Source organism: Canis lupus, chromosome 15 (assembly GCF_003254725.2).
Source record: "Canis lupus dingo isolate Sandy chromosome 15, ASM325472v2, whole genome shotgun sequence".
NCBI lineage: Eukaryota > Metazoa > Chordata > Mammalia > Carnivora > Canidae > Canis > Canis lupus.
The window spans coordinates 61437888-61462650 of record NC_064257.1 but is presented as its reverse complement, the minus strand read 5'-3'; the positions used below and the strand labels follow the sequence as shown (position 1 = coordinate 61462650).

Here is a 24763-nt window from a genome sequence, read left to right as displayed (position 1 = left end):
AAAACTAACAATTGTTCCAGTTTTAATATGTTAAAAACTGACGATTGTTCCAGTTTTAATATGTTAAACATCTCCAGTGATCATTATTTTTATAATATAACTAACTATGTGGCTTATAGAGAGACCATGTGAGAGAACAGTTTATCAAGTGGGTCCATTTTTAGACACATCCAATTAATATGCTCATGTAAAGGTGTATATTGAGGCCACCAGATTTGTATAACATAAGTGAGCTCCAAAGTAAAGCCTTTAATTCCTATTGTCAAAGCCTAGAATTATGAACTAATATGATTGATTATAAAACGCAGTGATTTGAAGTGGAAGTTCTTAGTCACCCATTAGTTAAAGGAGCCAATTCCTGCAAAACCTATTTTTAGCACTTCAATGTGTACGTCACCCAGTACTCTGTCTACCGGAACCGTACCTTTAAATACGGCTTAATGCCAGATGGTCTCCTCAATAAAAAAACAGCAGGTGGCAAACATATTAATGTTACTCAACAAGCAAGTCTGCAGACACTCAACCAATGAAATCAGTCTTCAGTGGCTAAGCCCTTCTGTCACCATGGCAGCGCCTGCTTCAGAAAAAATATCGGATTTTCCAATGAAATGAGCCACCCATTCTTAGAACTCCAGTATGTTTCAAGCTACAATGATCAGATGCACTAAAGTGACTGACTAGGCCTTCGAGTCGCCTCGTATCAGGTCTACCAGCAAAAAGTCATTCGCCCTTCTATTTTAAAATACTGATCTATACTCCGTTTCTAACGCCCTTGATTTCCTAGATAAACACACTCCATTGAAAGGTGTGTGTAAATGTGCCCGTCCCTACACTTGGAGGCTAGCGGTCCTAAATATAATGACAAGTGTTCATGTCTTAGGAGATTTTCACTGGTACATACTCCTCTTAGGAGTCTGTTGTTAATATTATGTCTGATTAAAGAGATTAGTCAAGGAAATAAATGTAGAGAAGACCAGAATGATATTCTTATACGGTTAAAATTACAGTTAAATCTTATTTTTTAATATAGCTCCATTTTTAAGTTGAAATGATAATCTGCCCCAAGGCACATGATCTTGTTTTACCTGATGAAAATGCAGAGAACCTAATGGTTGGAAATAGAGGGTAAAATAAAGATCCGGTGGCGGGGTAGCAAGGAGACTTTGGAGGCAGGGAGAGGGGTGTTGAAGAACACGGCAGCAGCTTCCACTCCACTGACATGAGAGAATTTCTCCAAAAAGAAAAGAGAGAGAGGCAAGAAGAGAGGAACTGGTCCCAGAAGAAAGGAAGGGGATGAAGCAAACTGGTGTCTTAACGTATTGATTTTGTGAATTTGTTTAACAACGTAGCTGTATCTGCGGGTATATTCTTTTTTTTTTTTTTGCGGGTATATTCTAATCTTGATTTCGCCACTCACCAGCCTGGGATGTTAAATGTCACTTCTCTGTGCATCTGTTTCCGAGTCTGTAGAACGGGGATAATAATAGTACCAATCCCACAGAGGTTCAGGATTAGGGGAGTTAAGCCTCTAAACAGCGTTGGGCACATTCTAAGCATTACATGAGTATGAGCAAAAATAGAAAATAAACTCCTGTTCTTTTCACACCATTTCAATATTTTCACTTACATGTTCTATTTCATCCTACCTTCTTTATGCCATTTAGTGGTTGTTTTTTCTATTATTATTTTCGACTTTGCTTCCTTTTCTTCTTTTATTTTAAATGCTACATCTCCGTCTGTCTTAACCTTTCCAACCCTCTTTGCCATCTTCTTATCTGACACGTGGAACATTCGATGGCTCACTTTCCCCGAGCGACCTCACAGCCAGGCTGCAGAGGCCACGGCAGTGAGACCCCCCACTGTAAACCACGATAAGCTGACCCCAGTTAACAGGTTCCCAGCCCAGTTAAAGATGACTCCAGAAACTAAGTCAGACACAGGATGTACTCTGTCTCCCAGGACCCAAAAGCCTGAGTACAAAGGACACATTTGATTAACTAAGAAAGGGGCACTTGGGTGGCAGCTAAGGGTCTGCTGCGGCTCAGGTCATGGTCTGGGATCCTGGGGCTGAGCCTCGCATCGGGCTCCCTGCTAGGGGAGCCCCACTTCTCCCTCCCCCTCCCCTGCCGCTCCCCCTGCTTGTGCTCGCTCTCTCCCTCTGTAAAATAAAAAAAATCTTTAAAAAAAAATAACTACTTTTTCCTGAAAACTCTACTAAATTTAAAATTTCAACCTACAGAAACATATAAACATACACAATTTTCTTTCCTTTGAAGGGAGGAGAAGAGAGAGGGCAAACTGAACCTTGGTGGGGTGGGGCGGTGGAGGAACTCTTTTTTATGAACAACAACAACAAAAAAAAAGTGCTCTTCCTTTTTTTGAGAAGAAAATATTTGCAATGGTCTTAGAATAACTGACTGAACGGGTGCCTGGGTCACCTGGTCAGTCAAGCGTCTGACTTCAGTTCGGGCCCTGATCTCAGGGTCCTGGGATTGAGTCCCACGCTGGGCTCTATGCTCAGCGGGGAGCCTGCTGTTCCCTCTTCCTCCCTCCATCTTGTTCTCTCTCTCTCTCAAATAAATAAATAAAATCTTAAAAAAGAAAAAAAGGAAGAAGAAGAACTAACCAGATAAAATGTCAACCCAGTTATTTCCTTAAAACAAGGGATGACTCTTCTTTTTATTAGAATTAGCCCCGTCCCTGAGCCATACCTGCAAGAGGGGGTTGTCACCAACCCTTCACTGTAATGTTTTTGAGCCACTCTGCTTCGGACGCACTTCCGTCATCAACGGGCCTAGTAGGTGCCCAGTTAGCATTCTCTGAAAAATACCTGTCTGTCTGCACAGCAGGTGGAATTTAGTCCACACTCTCTTCATTCTAATCCATTGTTATAGAGGAACTTGGAAAATGACCCTAGAAAGTCACTTTTTTATTAGTTTGGCAAAGAACGAGCTGCTAACAAAACTGCCCGAGCAAATGATTGCAGGTATTATTCACCGGCCTGGGACACACGGAACCGCCTCCTGCCCCTTCTTCCTGGCCTGGTGCCCACTGAGCTCTGGGCTCCCACTCGCATCGACACCGGGGTACCACGCATGGGATCGGATGGGGAATTACAGCACAGGTCCGAATAAATCACACCAAATACTTTCACCGGAACCAATACGATGAGCAAAAGGGAAGTATTTACCCTGAATTAACTACAAAATTATCTCAAGTCTTCTCGTTGCATTGTTAGCCCATTTCCCGTTCGTGAGAACACACCCTCTCACTCAAGCATTGTCCTGAAGATTCTGGTATTTTTATTGCTTGTCCAAATGCTGCCTGTAAATTACCAACAGAATCTATCACCTAATCATCTTGGTAGAGTCTCACAAATGGCAAAAAAACACCAGAAGTTTCACCCATATAGATTTCATATACGTTCTTAACTCCTTACAACAATGCATGCCATTATTTTCTGTACAATAATTTAAGGGGGCACGTTTTTCCAGGTATAGTTCCTATGCATATTTATTCTTTTAAGATAGCTTATTTATTAGATATGCAATATAATACCAATAATTCTTCTACCATTGTAATGTTTTATAAAACATTCACAAATATAAAGTTCTTTCTTTAAGAATTGTGTACTTTAATAAAGTGCACAATTCAGTGGTTTTTAGTATATTCACAAGACTGTGCAACCAGAAATAAAGGTCTTTAAGAAACTCTGGCTTGAAAAAAATTCTCAAAAAATAGGTACTCTTCTTTAGCACAGGTAACTTTTTTCATATCAAAATTTAATGTAGACACATGAACAGGCCAACCCAAGTACTATTTTTAGAAGGAAACCTCACCCAGTATTACTTATTTATATTCTGTACCCCTAACCTCCAACGACACATGATTCATTCTGCATGGGGCGCATGAACCTATCCTCTCGAGCACCCTCCCCCAGTGTTTACCTTCTCCAGGGACTAGGGTTCCAATTTAGAATACACAACTCAGGAATCTAAAACTTTACTATAAATGGTCAGTGAGATGGGAGATGTCTGGATTACATCCCCCCCACAACCCCTGCCTTACGTATTCCAGGAAGCACTGTGCATGTCTGACCTTTGTTAATAAATTCTCGTAAGTGTATCTGAACATCTATCTAACTGCCCTTCCTTGGACAATCTCTGGTTTTGCCAGTGCTCATCTTGAAGCAAGACTAAGTACCTCAGCTCATTTCCCAAAGTAATGTACTCCACAGCATCGCAGAGCAGAGTGGATGACTTCCCCATTCGACATTTCTGTCCTCCCCAAGGTTTCTCTTAAGCCACCAGCCACTAAGTCTTTCTCTCCCTCTCTGACTATCACACAGTCCCTGAAACTGTGCTCCTCCTTCTTATTCAGTTTAGCCCATTCCTCAGCACTGAAGGCCCAGACCTCAAAAGAGTTCATCAGAGCAGTCTTCCAACAAAAACCTATTTCTTCCTAGAGAGTGGATTCTAGTGCCCCTAAAATTAACATTTTCTATATATATACTTAGAGTATGCTAAAGTGACCTATTTCAGTTCTTTCCTGATTTTGCCACTTAACACACTCTCTGGCCACCCCAGGCCCTGTCCATCCACCCAGGTGCACCATACCCATTTACAGCACACAGGGCAGGAAATTCTGCTCTAAGGAATTGAAAACGCTGAAAAATTATGTTCCTGTAAACTCCTTTCTGGATGGCAACCCATGCAGTTAGCTCATAACCCTCAACAGCCACATAAGGAATAGTTATGCTGCTTCCCCTTTCTGTATACATTGTGATGGGAAATACTCTAGAAAGAAGGTTCAACTGTCTATCAGGAAATGGGTTCTAGGCCTCCTAGGCTACATAAGGAGCCCAATGCAATCATCTATAAAATGAGAGTGTTCCTTCCAGATCGAAGGAAAAAATTATATGATTCCATTTCACAATTCTATGTAACACTAATAAAGATTGGGTTTAACAGTAGGAGCAATTTAAAATAATTTTACTCTAATCAAAAACCTATAATTTGAAAAAATTAGTTAAATACTAAATATTTCTACACAGTGAATTTCTCTCCCAAAAGCATCCGACAAACTACATGATCATTATTCAAATGCTACACAAATGCATCTGGATGAAAGTTCTGGAATGTCTGCCAACAAATGGAGAAAAGCTATGGGCTGACTTCTCTTTCAGTATCAAACTACATCATTTTTCTGTTGTTGGTTTTCATTTTGTTATTAAGGACAGTTTTTGAAATGTATAGTCAAATATAATTGAGCAATGTCTAACTGCGGGAGATTAGTCAGACTAAATCAAAATTACTTAACATCTTTTTACTCCATAACTTTTAAAGAGTGTCCAGTAATAGCTACATAGAGGTGAAAACATACTGGTAATCAACTGCTTATTACAATATACTATATATTATATGCTTAATATAATTGTATGATATCTAATCTAACTGCATCATTTTATATGCTTAATTTATACACATAATATATATAAATGTATACATGTTACATTGTATGTAGGTTGTATTATATACACACACATTATGTTATTATATCGAATGTTAACATAATCTCCATCCCAACTAGTTTTGTCCTCCTGAGGAGGGAAATCGACTTCAAGGGACAACACCCTAAACATTATATTCTAACAAAGTGGAAATTTCACATGTCAATGGAATGCAATTAACTGTCACGGCAGTTACTGAATACTTACCCATCACCACTCACTGGGGCAGTGGAGGAAAAGACACAAGACTCATCTAATACTGGCACAGAATGAATTCCTCTCTCCTACTTTCCAGATTCGATTCACTGTTAAGACCTGCTCAAGTCCCCCTCCTTCTGAAAGCCCTTCTGGATTGCCTCTCTCAACTCCTCGTAGAATTTGAGTCAATACCTTCACATTAAGTACTTGGTAAAACACTGCTGTGCATTGCTCCCTTCTGCAAGAATCTCAGTCACAGAGCAAGTACTTGGTTATTATTGTTAAATAGCTACATTAGAGATTTTAAAATGTGATAAAATACAACAGTAACAAAAGAGGCACTTCATTTACTGACCTCTACTACCCGGAGTCTGACTTCTAATCGGGAAGTGGTTTAAAAGCACTTATATCTGGCATTTCTGAATGCCTAGTGAATGAATGTCTTTGGTTGTCCAATTAGGGTGATTTAACGACCTGCAAGTCGTTAGTAGGGCCTTTTTGATAATAAAGTGTTCTTGTTACCGCGGTCTGGGAACTGAGATCATGGAAAATGTGGCATGGTTTATAACTGTGAGCCTTCTTGGCCTCACGGCAATGTTGGCAGAGGTATAAATGCTTTGCTTATGCTACTCTCTTTATGGAGTCCATAAATACATTAACTCTACTTACTCTATGAGTTCTGGGGGAAATACCAGCCAGTCTCACCCTTCTGTACATTCATTTAAGAAACACACTCTCATTCATTCCCTCTCCCTGCACACCCAGGTCACTGAATTACAGCAATCAATGGCTCAGCTTCAATGTTAAAATAACAACAGCACCAACGATAAGAGTTTTAAAACTACTCAGGAAAAAAAAATGCTTCATGCTCCTGAAAGTTATATGTAATTTTTTAAGATACAGTTTGTGCAAACTGAAATAGAGTCAAAAGAGAAAAAGAAATGTTTATTAGAATAAGTACCCCCAACTCCCACCTACCCATCAATCTGACTCAACAATAAAGTATACCCAGAAGTCTAAAAATAATAAGAAAAAGGTCTCAGAAATAGTAAAAATAATTGACATATAGTTCATGGTTTTTATTGCTAGTGCAAGGCTTAGAGTTGTCCTCAATAAACAGACCACCAATGCAGACACGGGCCTGAAGCTGCTACACTCTTTTAGTGAAGGTTCTCCAGTTCCATCCACAGGGATCAGTGGAGAGAAAATTAGACGTTGACATGGATTTGAGAGGTACAGAAGGATCGTGTAAGCACTCACACGTACACAAACATGAAACTCTTTTCATCCCAGACACTACAGTGGATGGTGGAAGACGGAAATCAGCCGAACACCAGTTAAGCATATTGGGGAGATTTGGAGAAAGTCAATTTGAGGAGCACTTATAGAATCCTTCCCATGCATCGACCATACGAGGAAGCATTTTACCGGATTATTTTGCAAATGTTCAGCACCTCCAAAATCTCCTGCAGCTTCTGAATTTGGAAGCTTTTCCGAGGGGAAAGGCTCCCTACACTGAGCTCTGAGCCACCGTATGCTGGAACTACGGTTAAATTCAAGCTTTCCGATGACTTAGAGAGTGCCTTGGGTGAATAGAAAAGATCTAGAAATTAATTTGTTTTTTAAACGTCGACATTCAACTTATTAGAGTTATGAAGCATAAGTGCAAAATCTTAGTTATTCCATAAGTATTGAATTTCAGTTTACTAATCATATTGATGCATTTACAAGTCCAGCAGCTTCTATAATCTTAACCGTAAAGGGAAATTTGGTCACTTCAGTAAACTTGTCTTAAAAATTTCAAACCGTAAAAATAAATTTAATACATTCAATTTCTCTTTTAAGCTCCTTGTTTGACTGACACACAATCCTAACTTCTTAAATGATATGGCAAGTCTAATACATTAAGTGTACATGGTCATTCTTTCTTTTAATTTTATCAAAACAAAACGGTTCACCTATTTCTCCTACTCCCTCCCCCATGCATGGTGATTCTTAGGTTCTATTAATGTTCTAATACAGTTTACAGCCTGGTTAAAATTTCAGCTTAACAGTCATAATTGACATTTTCCTACTGGAATTACAAGGTTAATCTTTAGACATCGGAATCTACCGGATTCTATTAAGCATTTTAAGTTTTAATAGTACTTAATATCCCATTGATATATAAATTATTTCTAAAGCTCCTTAGGGTTTAAGATTCTTACTCCAAAGGGAAGCAGCTATGTCAAGCCACACAGTTTTGAGGTTCCTTCCCAAAGAAATGTGGGCAGTGTTGGGGGTGTTACCACCTCAGTGCACTGAAGTTCTGGTCAAATGTGACAGCCAAAGCTGCAGGTACTTGGGGCAGTTTTTCTCACCCTCTCGACTGCCACGTTGACCCACTGTAACCGTTTCTATTTCATGAACTGCAAAACTTAGAGAAGAGAGCAAGGAAGACTTACCCACAGCTTACCTTTAGCTTTATGACCTATCTTCACCTAATTTCCAAGATAAATTGGAGCTGGTAATTCCCTCCCAGATGATCATACCACTAATTTGGTTTTGTATTTCCTTGGCTCTTACAATAATTTAGTAATTTCCATCCTGTTTCAAAGACAGTTTCCTCCTTTTCAGTACCACCCTCGTTGACAGGACCACACAACTCTTACAAATACCAAAATAGCATTCAACTGCCCGCTGATGATGGCTCATGGCTCTCTTTGATCTTTCGGTCACGACTTCAGGATCATCCTTCTGATGACTAAGGGCCTTTTGCACTCAGAACTTTGGTTCTGATACAGGAAAAGCAGCCAGAGTGATGTGGCTTCAACTCAACACAACACCGACCAGCATCTTACCAAGAAGCAGATCAAGAGGCAACACAAAGTCAAGGCTCTGTATAGAAAGGACCAGAACAAGAGAGCGAGGCTGCTGTGGTGCATTAACATCAGACCCAGCTTGTGGTCAGACGCAGATGCCAGGCACCTCAGATACAGCAGGAAACCTGCCAGAGATGCCCCAAGATCACAGGGGGCGGGGGGAAGCACGACTCTGCGCTGCCGTGACCTCTACCTGTGGTGGAGACAGGATGCGCCTCCTCCACGGCCACAGTCGATAGTCTGGCAAAGGGTGTGCAACTGTGCCTAACGTGTGTTGTCCACTCTGAAGTGCTCGTCATCCTCAAGACTGCATTGAGAACCTTCTACAGGCGCAACACACACCAGACAGTCCCCACTGAAATGTGCAGTCGCCAGCCTGGTTCCACAAGAAAACAGGCAGGTTAGGAAGCCTTTCTTTTAAAAAGGGGGAGGATATGGGGTGCCCGGGTGGCCCAGTCAGCTAGGCATCTGCCTTCAGCCCAGATCATGATCCCAGGGTCCTGGGATCGAGTCCCGTGTTGGGCTCCCTGCTCAGCGGGGAGTCTGCTTCTCCCTCTGCCTCCCTCTCCCTCTGCTTACACTCTCTCTCTCTCTGTCAAACAGATAAATAAAATCTTTTTTAAAAATAAATAAGTAAAAGAAAATAACCCCCTTGAGGAGTGCCTGGCTGGCTCAGTCAGTAGAGCATGTGACTCCTGAGGGTCTTCATCTTAAAAAATAAACTCCTCAGGTTTCCTGTCCTTTTTACAGTGTAACTATTCTTAATGTATTCACTAAGTGAATCTTTCCTCATCCACAAATAACAGCAATTTATGTGCATTGTACAGGGAATTAATTAAGGTCCCTTGTGACGAGATCTTTAAAAAAACATTTATTTTTTAAATTTTCCTTTTAAGTGCCTTTTTTTCCCGACAATAGGCAGATTCTTTCTGCATCTTTAAGTTCCCATAAAGATAAATATTCTTCAATACCCACCTGTGGCAGGTTGGAAAACCGGGTCAGGTAGGACCAAGCTGGAGGGTGTTTACAAAGAGATACAGAGCTGTGGAATAAGTGCTCGGCAGTACATGAGCCTGGACACGTCCGCACGTGTTTACAACCCAAAGTTAACAGACAAAAGCCTCTCAACTGTTATTCAGATGTATACAAAGAAAGGAAAAGCCAAAGGTGGAAGAGGAGAAAATGAGGGACCCCATTTACTGGTGAGGTTCTCCACACCTCGCTAGACTCTTCATAAACGTAAAGGCAACTTTGGCCAACTATTTAAAACCCTGGTGGAGTATCTGACCAGATATAGAGAAAGCAGCAATAACTCAAGAAAACTTCCTGAAAGAAGAGAGCTTATAAGAAAAGACTGTTTAAGATTTCATGGTTATCTCTCCCCCCACACGTGAGGCCCAAACTCAACCGTTGTAAGCTCTGCTGACGGAGCCAGCGAGCCACCCCAAGGCTTGTTCTTTAGTAGGCCACTTACACAAAAGAGAAGATTCTTTATTTCCTGATAATAGCTATGGTAGGAGTAAAACCAAGGAAAATGAAGGCTATTTTACAGATGCAACTGAAATCTGCAAATATAAATAAACCGATGTGAAATTCAAAATAATTTAAAATGATTGCTCCACTCATGATTATCATGCCATCATCTAGACAAAACCTATGTATCCATATAGTATTTTAGCCTATTTGTCTATATGGTACCATTCACTATATATCCATATAATATTCACCTGAGAATATATTTTGTATTGCTCTAGCATTTTCCAAAGACTAAAACTGACCCTTGAGAAAAATACATCTAATAAGCAGATTTATTTTCGTGTGAGCACTATAAAGGTCCCGTTGACCGTGCAGAGTTAGTGCAGTTTCCCAAAAGTCCATTAACTTAATTCCCATAAAGCTGATTATGAGAAGAAGCTGGCTTAACATTTCCTGAGTTCTCACAATGAATGAGACTGGTTTCTTCTAGTAAACTTCAAAAAAAAAAGTATCTGTGCTGAACAATGTCACAGTTTAAGAGAAATGAAACTATTTCAATAAGACTGTTTGTACTTTAAAATATATGTCCCACACTGCACCTGAAACACAAAAGAGGACAGAAGCCATTTTATTTTGCAAATGCCTGACATTTCCAGCCAACACCCCCCCACCCTGTTTCTACGCTTGCTGCCTGAGGAACAGCACAGGGAGCTCTGCGCCCCTTGCATTTAGTGCGCACATTTTACAGACAGAGTAACACGACCGCTGGTTGTATGGCATGTAAATTAAGCTCAACACGTGGGAAAGAGTGAACCCAAGGGCCACATGCGTGGGTCAGCCCGTTACGTGTCCAGCTTTTGATCTGGGCTCAGGTCAAGATCTCAGGATCATGGGATCGAGCCCCCCGGAGAGCTGTGGGGAATCTGCTTCTTTCTTTTCCCCTCCGTCTGCCCCTCCACACAGTGTGTGTGTGTGTGTGTGTGTGTGTCTCTTTCAAATAAATAATTAAAATCTTCTTTAAAAAAGTGAATTCAAGTCATGAAACTAAATAACTCATTTTAAGATATGCAAAGGCACTGCCTGGAAGGGTGACTGGCAAATAAAAATAAAATAGCATATACATACTGGGTATTCACAGTCCATATTCTCTGAATTGTATTAAAAATATCAGCTACGCTGACAAAAGCCTGCATTTTCTTTCCATCTTGAAAAGATGCCTTTACCTTGGAATGTTACCTAGCAATTTTTTCCTAATGGTTATGAGAAAAGGCCATTTTTAAGACTACCTCTTGACTAAGAAAAAGGAAAGGGAAAAGGTATTCAGAATTTTGGCCAGGGAGGTAACAGCCCAACATTTATATCAAGCCATTCCTACCCCGAGCCCATGGTCAAGCTTATGATTTGTGCAAGTTGTTTAACTGAGCTCTAGAAACAGAATATTTCTTGGGGGGTGGGGGGAGGAGATGTACAATGGCAGTGGATAGCAGCTGCATAGTAAAGCGATTTCCTGGTTTTTAATAATTTAATGTAGTAAGAGAAACTGGGTAAGTCCAATCAGACAGCACCACTCTGGGATGGGAGCATCCGAGCAGTCGCCTACATGGGCAAATACATGAGATGGCGGTTGTTTTTCCCAACTCCCTGAACACACATAACCACAGCATGGGATTCTTTTGGGAACCTGGATTTAAGTTAAAGGTTATATTTAGTCTTATTTTTTTAAAATGAGTGATCTGCCTCTGGTTTTTAAATAATCCGTCTTCATTTGAAAGCAAATGTCTTAACAAGAGGTATAATTGTTGTCATTATTTGAGAGAAGTATGATGCTCAGCAGTGACTCTGTAGTAAACAGATTTCTATTAAAAAACACAAAATATTTACTGGCAGTGGAAAGTGGTTGCTGAGCTTACTGTAGTAATTCATTTATTTCCTGTTTAAGAATCAGCTCTCTAACACCCTCACAAAAGCCACCTTAACCTTTCAGGATTACGATTTGAAGACATTTAAAGATGTAGGTAATCATTTGAAAATAATAAAAGGCACTGGTAATACAGACAGGATCTGCTCTTCAGCCACATGTTATCAGAAAGAGCTGGCTGCTGGATCGTCCACAAAACACCGTATCCTGAATTTTGAAAGAAATTGAAACGTTCAGGGGAACAGACTGGCAGCAATTCCAGTAATAAACAAGAAGGGGCTGAGTGAAGTAAGTCAGTCGGAGAAGGACAAACATTATATGTTCTCATTCATTTGGGGAATATAAATAATAGTGAAAGGGAATATAAGGGAAGGGAGAAGAAATGTGTGGGAAATATCAGAAAGGGAGACAGAACGTAAAGACTGCTAACTCTGGGAAACGAACTAGGGGTGGTAGAAGGGGAAAAGGGCGGGGGGTGGGAGTGAATGGGTGACGGGCACTGGGGTTTATTCTGTATGTTAGTAAATTGAACACCAATAAAAAATAAATTGAAAAAAAAATAAAAAAAAAAACAAGAAGGGAAGGAAAGAGTAAATTTAAACATATTTCAATTTTGAGTTGATTTGACCCATCAGCTGGCTTTCAGATAAACCTCCTCCTCTGTGGCATTTTCAGAGGCATAACTTGAATGCCATTTCATGAGGGAGGGGGAATTGAAACCTGGGATGCACGCCTTCTTCGTCCAAAAGAGCTCACAGTTCTTAGTACACAACACAAAGGGCTCATGTAGGTTTTTTAAAGGTCAAAAATTTTACTAAGTACATTTTTACTGGTTATCTTTAGAGCTTTTATCAAGGGGTGCTTGGGTGGCAAATTTGGTTAAGTATCTGCCTTGGGCTCAGGTCATGGTCTGGGGGGGCCTGGGATGGAGCCTAGGGTTGGGCTCCCTGCACAGCGGGGAGCCCCCTTCTCCCTCTGCCCTTCCCCTACTCATGCTCCCACACACTCTCTCTTTCTCAAAAATAAATAAAATCTTTTTTTTTTAAAGAACTTTTACTTAATGCTTAAAAAGCCACCCAATTTTCTAAAATGTCTCAAGAGGAAGAATCCAGTTATGGCAACGAACACAGCAAGCCGTTCCTGAAATGTGCAGTCGATGGATTGCCCTGCATCGTGCCAAACTGGACACATCACAACAAAACAAAAGTATATATATAAGAAATACCAACTCTATCCTTTCTTGTTATCACCCTTCCGGTGTGCCAACAGGCATAAAATCAGCACTGGGCTTCAATAAAGCCTTGGGTCGTGATGCACATTTTTGGTCTGTTTGAGAAACTCCATTTACACCACAAACATCTGCTGAGTGGCCACTAGGTCCTATCCGGAGCACTAAACTTTGGGATAAAGACAATCTCTGACCAAAGGAAGCTCACAGCCTGTAGGGCTTTGAGAAAGACCATAATAGAGGCCATAGTATGGGCAGCCCAGGTGGCTCAGCGGTTTAGCGCTGCCTTCAGCCCAGGGCGTGATCCTGGAGACCCGGGATCGAGTCCCACATCAGGCTCCCTGCAGGGAGCCTGCTTGTCCCTCTGCCTGTGTCTCTGCCTCTCCCCCTCTCTCTCTGTGTCTCATAAATAAACAAAATTAAAAAAAAAAATTGAGGCCATAGTAATTGTCAACACCTGTAGCACTGAGGGCTTTATACTTACTACTTTACTGAATCATCAGGTTATTGTCAGTTCCTAGGTGGTGAGTTTAAGACTGAAAGAACAGTTAAGTAATTAGCCTGAGAGCAATTAGTTAAAAACAGGAACAAAAGCCCCCTGCCGTGGATGCAGGTAGTATAAACCTTTCTGCATCAGCTCTGCAAAGAATTCTGGGAAACAAACAAACAAAAAAAATGGGAGTAAGAAAATGAGGGAGAGGAAGGAGGTTCTACAAAGCTCTCACTTAGCGCCCAGTCTGTAAAAAAAAGAAAGTCAGGGCCTGAGCATGAAGTTTTTGGAAAAGTAAGTTAGTTTGCCAAAGTCAATTTGGGGATTACCCTGGGCTTATTTAGCTCCATGGAGGAGAAGGGACCGGAAAGGAAGACACGCTCAACACCGAAAGGCACCCACTGTTCTGACTGAAGTAAGAAGTCAAACTGAGGAGAAGCGGGACTGCCTCCCCCTTTAAGAATGGATGGAAGGCAACCATCGGTGAGGCAGGAACACTGAGGGGGGCCCTGGGGTTTGGGGGCCACCAGGACGGGCGGGCCCAGGGCGCACAGCCCGCGGAGCACACTGGCCAGGTGTACTGCAAGGGCAGAAAAATTCCAACAAACTCGCCCCTCTTCTCTATGACTCGATGTCAACAGCTCGATGAAATTATTTTCTGCGAGCCATGCTGCTCTGGCCTCCAGGCAGCCCTGCGAGGGACCGTCTCTCTGTCTTCCTATTTCACAGGTAAGAAAAACAGGTGAACAGAAGCTAAAAGCCTAAAGCCACTTATCAATAAAGGAACTGGAATGCACTTGCTACTTTAACCTTTCCTGTCAAAATTATCTGTCCCCTGCCTGATGGCCTCAGGACCACGTTCTCAATCCAATGAGCATATCTTAAGATTTTACACAAATCTCTAAGCTAGCTGTTTGAGGGGTTGGGGTGGGGGACAGGGATATGCTCTCCTCGTGTGAGTCCCTCTGCTACAGAATTGCCAAATTAACCCTGCCTAATATGTTAATGAATGATAATGTGGTAATGCTCTGTTTCTCAAACTAATGAAATACTAGTTCCAAAATCAGTTTCTGGGGGGGGGGGGAAGGGAGGGGGTTCCATGGGGAAAAAAGTTTGAAAAATACTGTAGAGTATATATCTAACTTGGAGATTTAAAATACAGGTTAGAAAAAAAAAATAGTAATAAAAAAATAAAGTACAGGTTAGCTTATTTAAGGACTCTGATTAGGTGTGCAATATACAAACCTATTTATTTTTGTTTATCGAATATTTCTCAAGCCAAGTTGAACTAATGTTCCATTGAATATACTTTAGGAAAGTCTGGGTTATATGTCACCCCAATAGGGGCTATTCTTGTATTTGTCAAAAATATCTTTCCCAAAGGAAGTCATTGGAAAGGTGAGGATTTCACCCCCATGCTGTGCCAATAAGGGAGATGCTGCAAATGATTCCTTTGCCATCTCTCAAATCGGTTTCCAGAGAAAGCTGGTACTTCGAGCACAGGATATAATGTTAGAGGTCAGTCCCATTGCCTCTCTTCCATAAGCCAATCACAAGTCAATCAAATACACAATTTCTGGCAAGAGGTGCAATGACTCACTCAGGTCTAAAAATAACTCTTGACCATATGTGGTACACGTCTAGATCCTTCTCCAGAATCTAACATCTATGTTCACCAACCATAAGGTGTTACTCAGTTATAAGCATTTCCCACTAATACATACTAATCTGGTATGAAAAAGGTCATACAAAATGATCAAAACCCTCACTTTTTTTATTTGTATAGAAATTTTGCCAACATTAAATGTTCCATCACAATATTTGGCAAATACATACTGGCATTCATACACTTTAAGTTTTAACAGATTTTGGAAGGAATAGGTCCAAAATAATCATTCCAGCCTTTGAAAGCAAAAAAAAAAAAAAAATATGCTCTAAAGAATGTTTCTAAGATAGCATTTTAGCTATAAATCAAATTTACTTCCCAAGAGCAATGTTAAACTGCATGTAAAAGAATTCACGTTTTAAATAGACTAATCTTATCTCCTGTTTAATTCTGGAAGGAGTGGTCTGGGAAAACAGATTCCATTGATTAGACACAAATTAATATAGGTTTCTTTCATGAAACCTGTATCATTTTCTGTAATGATGGATATGCACACCTAGGAGAGCATATGTTTGGGTTTGAGAACATGAGTTCCTATGCACAGGAATAGTTTAAAAGCGTTAGGATATAAGCAAACAGATAGAAAAATGAGGAATATGATGAAGCCTGGCAGGTATCATATCTAAGGAAACATCCAAGCATCCAGAATCAGCCCACAGCCCAGTTTGACAAAGACTCCATCTTAGCCCAGCCCTCATCCTACTCCTGCATCTGGAGTCCAGACCCCTGAAGTGTGAGGAGAGGAGACAGGTTCCAAGACCACTTGCAGTTCTTCTGGTGGAGAATGGCGGGTGCCCACAACACTCTTCCAACACAGTTTTACAGGCTTCACGTGGTACAGAGTAATAACTGAGACCCCACATCCAACTAGTCAAGAATCAAGTTGATTCCAATGGTGCCATGATAGAATAGGTATGGATAGCCCTTGCTGACCAATTCAAAATGGAATTTTCTTTCCCTTTTGAGGAATTCAAATGTAGAATGTCTGACAGGATGAATGATTTTCAGAAGATAAGTTCCAGCTCAGGCCACAACCTAGTACCAAGCAAGTATGATGAGCGCTTCTTTCTGTTCAGGAAGAGAGCGGGTGGTATGAATGGATACCTTTGATCCATAACCTGCTAATTTAACCGAGTAAACCTCTCATTTCCCAGTTCTACCACAGGGGAAGCTTTATGTAGAGATGTTTGGTTTGGAGAGAGCTCTTCTACTACAATAACCAAATCCCTAGACATTAGCTACATTTTCTTAAAGTTCAGAAAAAGAGTTTTCTTTTAAGATTCTATCTATATACTTATTCATGAGAGACACAGAAAAAGGCAGAGACACAGGCAGAGGGAGAAGAAGCAGACTCCACGCAGGGAGCTCGATGCAGAACTCGATCCCAGGACCCCGGGGTCACGCCCTGAGCCGAAGGCAGGCGCTCAACCACTGAGCCACCCAGGAGCCCCAGAAAAAGAATTTTTGATTAGGAAAACTAACAAACTTGACACTTCTCTCTTACTGGAAGATAAAATGAATACGGGCAAGTTGATCAAAGTTTTCATCAAATAAATGAATTTGTTAAGCCAAATATTATTTCCTACTAGCTTGCTCAGAAATAGTATTTCAAACAAACAAAACAAAGATACGTACAGGGTGAAAATGGTTAAGACATTGCCCTTAGATGCAGTGGCCTCTGCTAAAACATACATCTGTACGAGCTACACTGGAACTGGTAAATTCTAGGAACTGCACATTTCCTGCCTTCTTGTCATCCAGTCGTCAATAACCTGATGTCCCCAGTGTCCTTTCTCCAGTCCTCCCACACTGTTCTTGCAGCCTCCATACTGCTCAACTCCCATTTCTTAATTCCCCAGAGGGCAAGGATGGGCTTGCGAATCATTGCACAGCCCACTGAACTTGCCCACCTAAGTGTGCGGTGCTCAAACACACACTGTATGCATCCATTTCTACCTCAGAATAAGTGTGCATATGCCTCTTACATTCCTTAAAACATTTTACTCTAGAAGGAATTTCAAAACCATTTAAGAATGGTGAATACTCTCCAACATCCTAAAAAATTCATTCGTAGAGTAGTATCAAACTTATATACTAATCAGACCTCTCTGCTTACTAGGGTTAGAAATAAGACTGGGATCCCTGGGTGGCACAGCGGTTTAGCGCCTGCCTTTGGCCCAGGGCGCGATCCTGGAGACCCGGGATCGAATCCCACATCGGGCTCCCAGTGCATGGAGCCTGCTTCTCCCTCTGCCTGTGTCTCTGCCTCTCTCTCTCGCACTGTGTGCCTATAATAAATAAATAAATAAATAAATAAATAAATAAATAAATAAATAAATAAATGAAAGAAAGAAAGAAAGAAAGAAAGAAAGAAAGAAAGAAAGAAAGAAAGAGAAAGAAATAAGACGATGTGCCCAAAGTGGAGTCACTTATGCTAAGCCCCACATTACCAAACCAAGACGTAGGTTAATCGTAGTCCCAGAAATGGAATCTTAAACCAGTCAATCAGGAATCACCCGATGAGCGCTAGCTAGGGATCCTGCCTCAGAGAACTCTGCCGTTCCCTAAAGGAAAGCAACCTTACAATAATGAATCTGCTTTTTTGCCTAGTGTAACTTCTTTGATCCCGCTCCCTTCTGCCTATTAAAATCTTTCATTTTGTGCAGCTCCGCGGAGTTCCTTTTTATCTGCTCGATTGGATGCAGACCCATTCATGAATCCGTAAATAGAGCCAATAAGACCCTTAAAATTTACTCAGTTGAATTGTGTTTGTTAACACTAGTTCACTGAAAATTTCTAACCTACTTATCTCCTCTTATAAAGTGATGGAGAGAAAATCACCCTTGTGGCTTTTTAGTGTTGGTGCACAATAGTTTATTTCTACCTCTAAAAATAAACGGATAGGGGCACCTGGCTGGCTCGGTCAGATAAGCGTCTGCCTTCAGCTCAGGTCATGATCCCAGGGTCCGGGAATCAGGCCCCACATCGGGCTCCCTCCTCAGGAGTCTGCTTCTCCGTCTCTCTCTCTGCCCCTCCACTCATGCTCTCATTTGTTCTCTCTCTCTCAAATAAATAAATAAATAAAATGTAAATAAACAAACAAACAATGGACACATTGCCTGGCTGGCTCTGTCAGTGGAGCATGTAACTCTTGATCTAGAGGTTATGAGTTTAAGCCCCACAGTGGGTATGGACGCTACTTAAAAATAATAATAAAAAATAAATAAGAAACAATGGATAGACATTTGTATTTCATTATTAAGTAACCATGAACTTAAAGTTCCCTTCTTTTAACAAGGAACTATAAAGCACATAATGTAAAACATCTGAGTTCACTTTTGTGAAACTGGGGTTTGTCTTTATGAGGAATACATTTTATTTTAAAACTCTTATATTCAGCTAATGACGGATTTCATTTTCTTCCATAGTGTGTATTGCATGCCTGCCGTGTGCCTGATTCAGGCTAGGTGCTGGAGGCACAGTCCCCCCTCATACAGTTTGCAATCCAAAAGAGAAGTCTGCAAATCTTGAGAGACCATACATTCCAGGCACTGAAGTAAAAGACCTATTGTTTTCTTTTTTGTTTTTTTAAGATTTTATTTATTTATTCATAGAGTCAGAGAGAGAGGGGCAGAGACACAGGCAGAGGGAGAAGCAGGCATCATCATACAGAGAGCCTGATGCGGGACTCAATCCAGGGTCTCCAGGATCACGGCCCGGGCTGCAGGCCGCGCTAAACCGCTGCGCCACCGGGGCTGCCCAAGACCTATTGTTTTCATCATCAAAAGCCTATTGCATTTTAGCAGTAATATGCACTTTAGAATCTTATTTAACTTGAAACAAAACAACAAAATGGTTAAGGTTAGTTTTCATATAATCTTGAAGAAACAGTGTAACACGTTCTGAGGAGCAATCTCTAGTAGTAAAATAACACAAAAGGTTCTAAGTAAGTAGGCAACAGGAGAATCACAAATATTTAGATTAGCTTTATCTATGCCTAGGATGTTGTCGCTTTAGTTATTTGAAATGCCTAGGATCTCTTGGCTTTGGTTATTTGAAATAATTGAAAACGAGTCATCATATTTCTAATTTTTCTTCTTCTTCAGAGAACGGTATGAAATTAATCTTTAAACTTTCTAAATCTACATGCTGAGTCCTGCTGGACCTCAATACATGACATGTTTTCTAGGATCTCATTTTAGGATTTTGACAGCAAGCTTATATATACCTTTTCCCTCCTATTAGTTGAAGGTAAGAAATGTTTCCTGTTTGAAGAATTATTATTGATCAACCCATACACTCTGCATTTGAAGATGACAATGTCTCTGTTAATCACTTACTTTACTATTTTCTCAGTCTGATTCCTAAAATAGCATTATAAAACTATTCTGGCCCTACACTGAGAATTTTTAGCCTATTTTTTAGCTTTCTCTGTCATTAAAAAAAAAAAAAAAAATCAGGCATCCTCTGCTATTTTTATTAGCCCAGAGTATTTTAACAGTATCTTTACTATTCAGATAAAGACCAGGCCTCATATCAAGAGTCCCATCATTTCCAAAGAGCAGATCCATAGAAAAAAGCCCCAAGAACGTGTTTACATCCTTTTATTAATACTAAATGAATCACATCTAAGGTAAATAAAATGTGTCTTGACATCCTCAGAAGGAAGCTGCATGAGATGGCTGCGTGGTTATCAGCCGCAGTGAGAACCTGGTCACGGACAGACGGCGCACCTGCACTGGCTGAAGCTGAGCGCGCGGGACACTCCTTTCTCCTTAGGCCGCGAGCGGTTCCGGGACGGGAACCCGGGCAGCGGCCCGTGCACACCCGGGGGGCAGCCCCAGACCGCACCCCCCGGGCTGGGTCCTCCGGGCTCCGGCCCCTTGTGCACATGGGAGGGGGCAGCCCCAGCGCCCGCACACCCGCACGGACAGGAGGAACCGCGCTGCGGGGCTGCGGGACTGCGGCCCTAGGGCGCGCGGCCTCCAAGCTCCGGTCCCCGTTTCCTTCGAGTCCCTGATGGCTGCACCTGGTCCTTCTAGCCGGGTCTGCGAGGAAGGCCGGCCGCCTCCCTGAGGACCTCGTCTCTGCCCTCGGGTCTCTGGTAGGACCAAGTGAAGGTGCCCGCCGGGTTCTGCTCCGTGCCCCGACGCCCCCCCCCCCCAACCTCTGCCGCCAGCGCTCCCCCGCAGAAGTGCGACCCGGCGACCCGCAGCGCTCTAGGTCACGTTCCCGCGCATCTCCACCCCCTCCCGCACCTTCCACCCCGCGCATTCCATCCCCCCACCCGCACCTTCCGCCCCGCGCATCTCCATCCCCCCTCTCCGCCCCGCGCATCTCCATCACCCCCCCCCCGCACCTTCTGCCCCGCTTATCTCCATCCCCCCTCTCCGCCCCGCGCATCTCCATCACCCCCCCCCGCACCTTCCGCCCGCGCATCTCCATCCCCCCTCTCCGCCCCGCGCATCTCCATCCCCCCTCTCCGCCCCGCGCATCTCCACCCCCCCACCCCGCACCTTCCGCCCCGCGCATCTCCATCCCCCCTCTCCGCCCCGCGCATCTCCATCACCCCCCCACGCACCTTCCGCCCCGCGCATCTCCACCCGCCCCCGCACCTTCCGCCCCGCGCATCTCCACCCCCCCCGCACCTTCCGCCCCGCGCATCTCCACCCCCCCCCGCACCTTCCGCCCCGCGCATCTCCATCCCCCCTCTCCGCCCCGCGCATCTCTTTCACCCCCCCCCCGCACCTTCCGCCCCGCGCATCTCCATCCCCCCTCTCCGCCCCGCGCATCTCCACCCCCCCCCCGCACCTTCCGCCCCGCGCATCTCCATCGCCCCTCTCCGCCCCGCGCATCTCCATCACCCTCCCCCCGCACCTTCCGCCCCGCGCATCTCCATCCCCCCTCTCCGCCCCGCGCATCTCCACACACCCCCGCACCTTCCATCCCCCCACCCGCACCTGCCGCCCCCGCGCATCTCCATCCCCCCAACTCCGGCACCTTCCGCCCCGCTCATCTCCACCTCCCCCTCACCCGCACCTTCCGACCCGCATCTCCACCCCCCCCACCCCGCACCTTCCGCCCCGCGCATCTCCATCCCCCCTCTCCGCCCCGCGCATCTCCATCACCCCCCACCCCCCGGCCCGGGCACCTTCCGCCCCGCGCGCCCTTCTCCGGCCCGCAGCCCCGGCCTCCCCGCCGGCCCTCGGCGGCCCCAGCACGGCGGGCGCCGCGCCCTCACCAGGCTCGTGGACCCCGGGGCGGTCGGACAGCTCGATGACCAGCAGCTCCCGGCCCTCGACGCTGCGCCCCACCGTGTAGATCCGGGCGACGGCCGTGCACTGCAGCCACACGGCCACCAGCGCCTCCCGCAGCTCGGGGTAGCGGTGGTACTCGAACGAGATGCCGTCCTCCTGCTGCAGCCGCCGCCGCCGCCTCACGCCCGCCGCGGGCGCCCCGGGCTCCAGGGCTCCGGCGCCCAGCAGCCACCCGCAGGCGGCCAGCGCCCCGCACAGCGCCAGCAGCGCCCGGCCGCCCCGCGCCGCCATCGCCCCGCGCCCGCCCGGGCCTCCGCGCCGCCGCCTCTTTGTCTGCGCGCCCGGTCCGCGGGCCGCCCGGGTCCGCCGCCGCCGCCGCCCGCCTCCGGCCTCGCAGCCCAGGGACAGCGGGTGCGCGCCGCGCGGGGCTCCGGGAGGAGAGCGCGGCGGGAGGGCGGGGCGGAGGGCGAGCGGGCGGCGCCAAAGGCCCCGGGCGGGGGGAGGGACCAATGCGCGCGGGGGCGGAGCCGGCGGGATGGGGGGAGTGGGGAGGGGGAGGGGGGAGGGAGGAGGGGAGGGGGGACCACTGCGCGAGGGGGCGGAGCCGGCGGGATGTGGGGGAGTGGGGAGGGGATGGGGGAGGGAGGAGGGGAGGGGGATCACTGCGCGAGGGGGCGGAGCCGGCGGGATGGGGGGAGTGGGGAGGGGATGGGGGAGGGAGGAGGGGAGGGGGATCACTGCGCGAGGGGGCGGAGCCGGCGGGATGGGGGAGTGGGGAGGGGATGGGGGAAAGTGGGGAGGGGATGGGGGAAAGTGGGGAGGGGATGGGGGAGGGAGGAGGGGAGGGGGAGGAGCCGGCGGGGTGGGGGAGAGTTGGGAGGGGATGGGGGGAAAGTGGGGAGGGAGGAGGGGAGGGGGGACCACTGCGCGCGGGGGCGGAGCCGGCGGGATGGGGGGAGTGGGGAGGGGATGGGGGAGAGTGGGGAGGGGAGGGGGGGTCCACTGCGCGAGGGGGCGGAGCCGGCGGAATGCGGGGGCGGGGGGAAGGGGGAGGGGGGAGGCCGGACCACCGCGCGGGGGCAGAGCTGGCAGGAAGGGGGGAGGGGGTGGGGAGGGGGACCAGTGCGCGGGGGCGGAGCCGGCGGCACGCGGAGGGGAAGGGGAGGGGAGACTGCGCTCGGGGGCGGAGCCGGCGGGAGGCACGGGGGAGGGGGGAGGGAGAGGGGACCACCGCGCGGGGGCGGAGCCGGCGGATTGCGGGAGGGGGGAGGGGAGGGGGGACCACTGCGCACTGGAGGAGGGGGTGAGGAGGCGGGACCGCAGCTCAGGGGGGCGGAGCCCGCGGGATGCTGGGGGGCCCGGGGTGCGGGACTTCTCCGAGCCGGGGGCGGCGCGGGGACACGCAGGTGCGGGGCCGCCCAGGGCCGCGGCGGGGAGGGTCGCTGTCGGTGAGAGAGCCCGGACGAGGCGCGTGGCACAGTACTCCCGGACCGCTAGAGCGATGTCTGCTCAGAGCCGACTGAGGTTTCCATCTTCATGTACCAATAATTAGAGAAAATTCCGGAAAACAAAAAAAAACCCTTAGTATTGGCAGCCCCTTGCCTCCTCCGCGTGGCGCGCCCTTGATGACTGTAGTGATACCCCAAACACACACCCAACACTCGGCTTTTCGTTTATCGCAAGGCCTGGCTTGCACTTTGATTTACAGGCTTAAATCAGGGAATAAAAATGCAGCGTGTCGCTTTGCGGATACTCCTTCATAGTATTAAACGCACATTCCTGGATTCTTTCAGGAAAAAAAAAAAGATGGGGCGGTCGTTTGGCAGTGCCTGTGCCAAGCCCGGCTGTGCGCTGGACAGAGGATTTAGTCCGGTATTAGGATTGAAGCCTCCAGGAGCAATTTATCTGGGTAGTTCTGGCTTGGAGCTTCTTACTAGACGGTAACCAGGATGTTGGCCAGGACTGCAGTCCTCTGAGTGCTTGACTGAGGCTGCAGAATCTTATCCAAGAAAGAATTTAAACTTAAAAAGATTAAATCCAGTCATAGAAAAAAAAAAAAAAAAAAGACCTCTGATCATGAGAAATGAGGTCTCCATAACCCTCCGAAAGCTCTTGTCAAAATATATGATCATAGAGAGCTTTAAATGCCCAGCCTTTAGACCAGATTTATATTCCTGCAGCAACTCTGAAACAGATGTTGTTCTGAAGACATTGCCATCTGGATTTAAGAACAGCATGAATCTATAAATAAATAAATGATCCATCGAGTCCTCCAACCAAGCAAAAAAACTGGACACTGTGCCAGTAATTTTTCACGTTAGGCTTTTTTTTTTTTTTTCCTTAACTTGCTCTTTCTCCACCAGTCGAACAATGCACCACACTTAATAAAAACTTTCTCCTGGAAAAGGACATTTCAATGATTTTATTGGAGCAAAGGAAAAATGTTTCTGGAAAAACTGGCTCCACACCCCTTTGTCTACATTGCCTCCAGCATCCTTTTTGGCTTTTTGTGGGGGAGCGAACTGCCACTCGGAAGACCTGCCCCTCGGTTAGACTTGAACCCGGCCTTGCTCCTTGTCCGTGTAGGCAGAGCTAGGAATCGTGTACTTTCCACTCTGATCAGGCTGGGTTTGATTACACAGTCCAGAGGAATAAAACCAGAATCATAATTACATTTCTAAAATCAGGCCCCAAAAGAGCAACCTTGGAAACCTAGAAAAAGAAGACAGAGTAGCTAAAACCAGTAACTTCAGATGTGGAAAAGTTAAGATTTTCAAGTTAGCAATTTAAGGTGACCGCACTAACTGGCGGCGAGGTGGGGCCCGGGGGTGAGGAGCTGCCGCGTGGTCACCACGGTGCCCATCGAGGTCGTGTGTGGCCCTTCAGCCATCTCTCTAAACAGAGGGTGTGCTTTCTATTTTTTCCCCATTCTCGATTTTTATGGGTGGTTTTCCTTTTTCTTCTGTGCGTGGAATCTTCCTAGTTGTGTAGACTCACGGAAGGGGGAATCCTTTGCATCTTGGAAGGTGCTTTCCTTTAGATATGAAACAAAAGGTTTTGACGGGACGGCTCGTTCGGGTGCAGCAGGAGCATCTAGAGGTCGGTGAGCTGCGGGCTTCGCCAGCCGCCATCACTCCGGAGGTCCGAGGTGCGCTCCGGG

At 45.5% G+C, this 24763-nt stretch overlaps 1 protein-coding gene across 1 annotated transcript in view; it reads right to left on the bottom strand.

Moving 5' to 3' along the window:
• The window catches only part of CPE (carboxypeptidase E), a 106347-nt gene extending 84438 nt beyond the window's left edge, over positions 1-21909 (bottom strand). Inside the window, exon 1 of the mRNA XM_025438859.3 lies at positions 21588-21909. Coding sequence (XP_025294644.2) covers positions 21588-21894 — 307 coding nt within the window. The 5' untranslated portion in view covers positions 21895-21909. The remainder of the gene's footprint in view (positions 1-21587) is intronic.
• Between the last annotated feature and the right edge of the window lie 2854 nt (positions 21910-24763).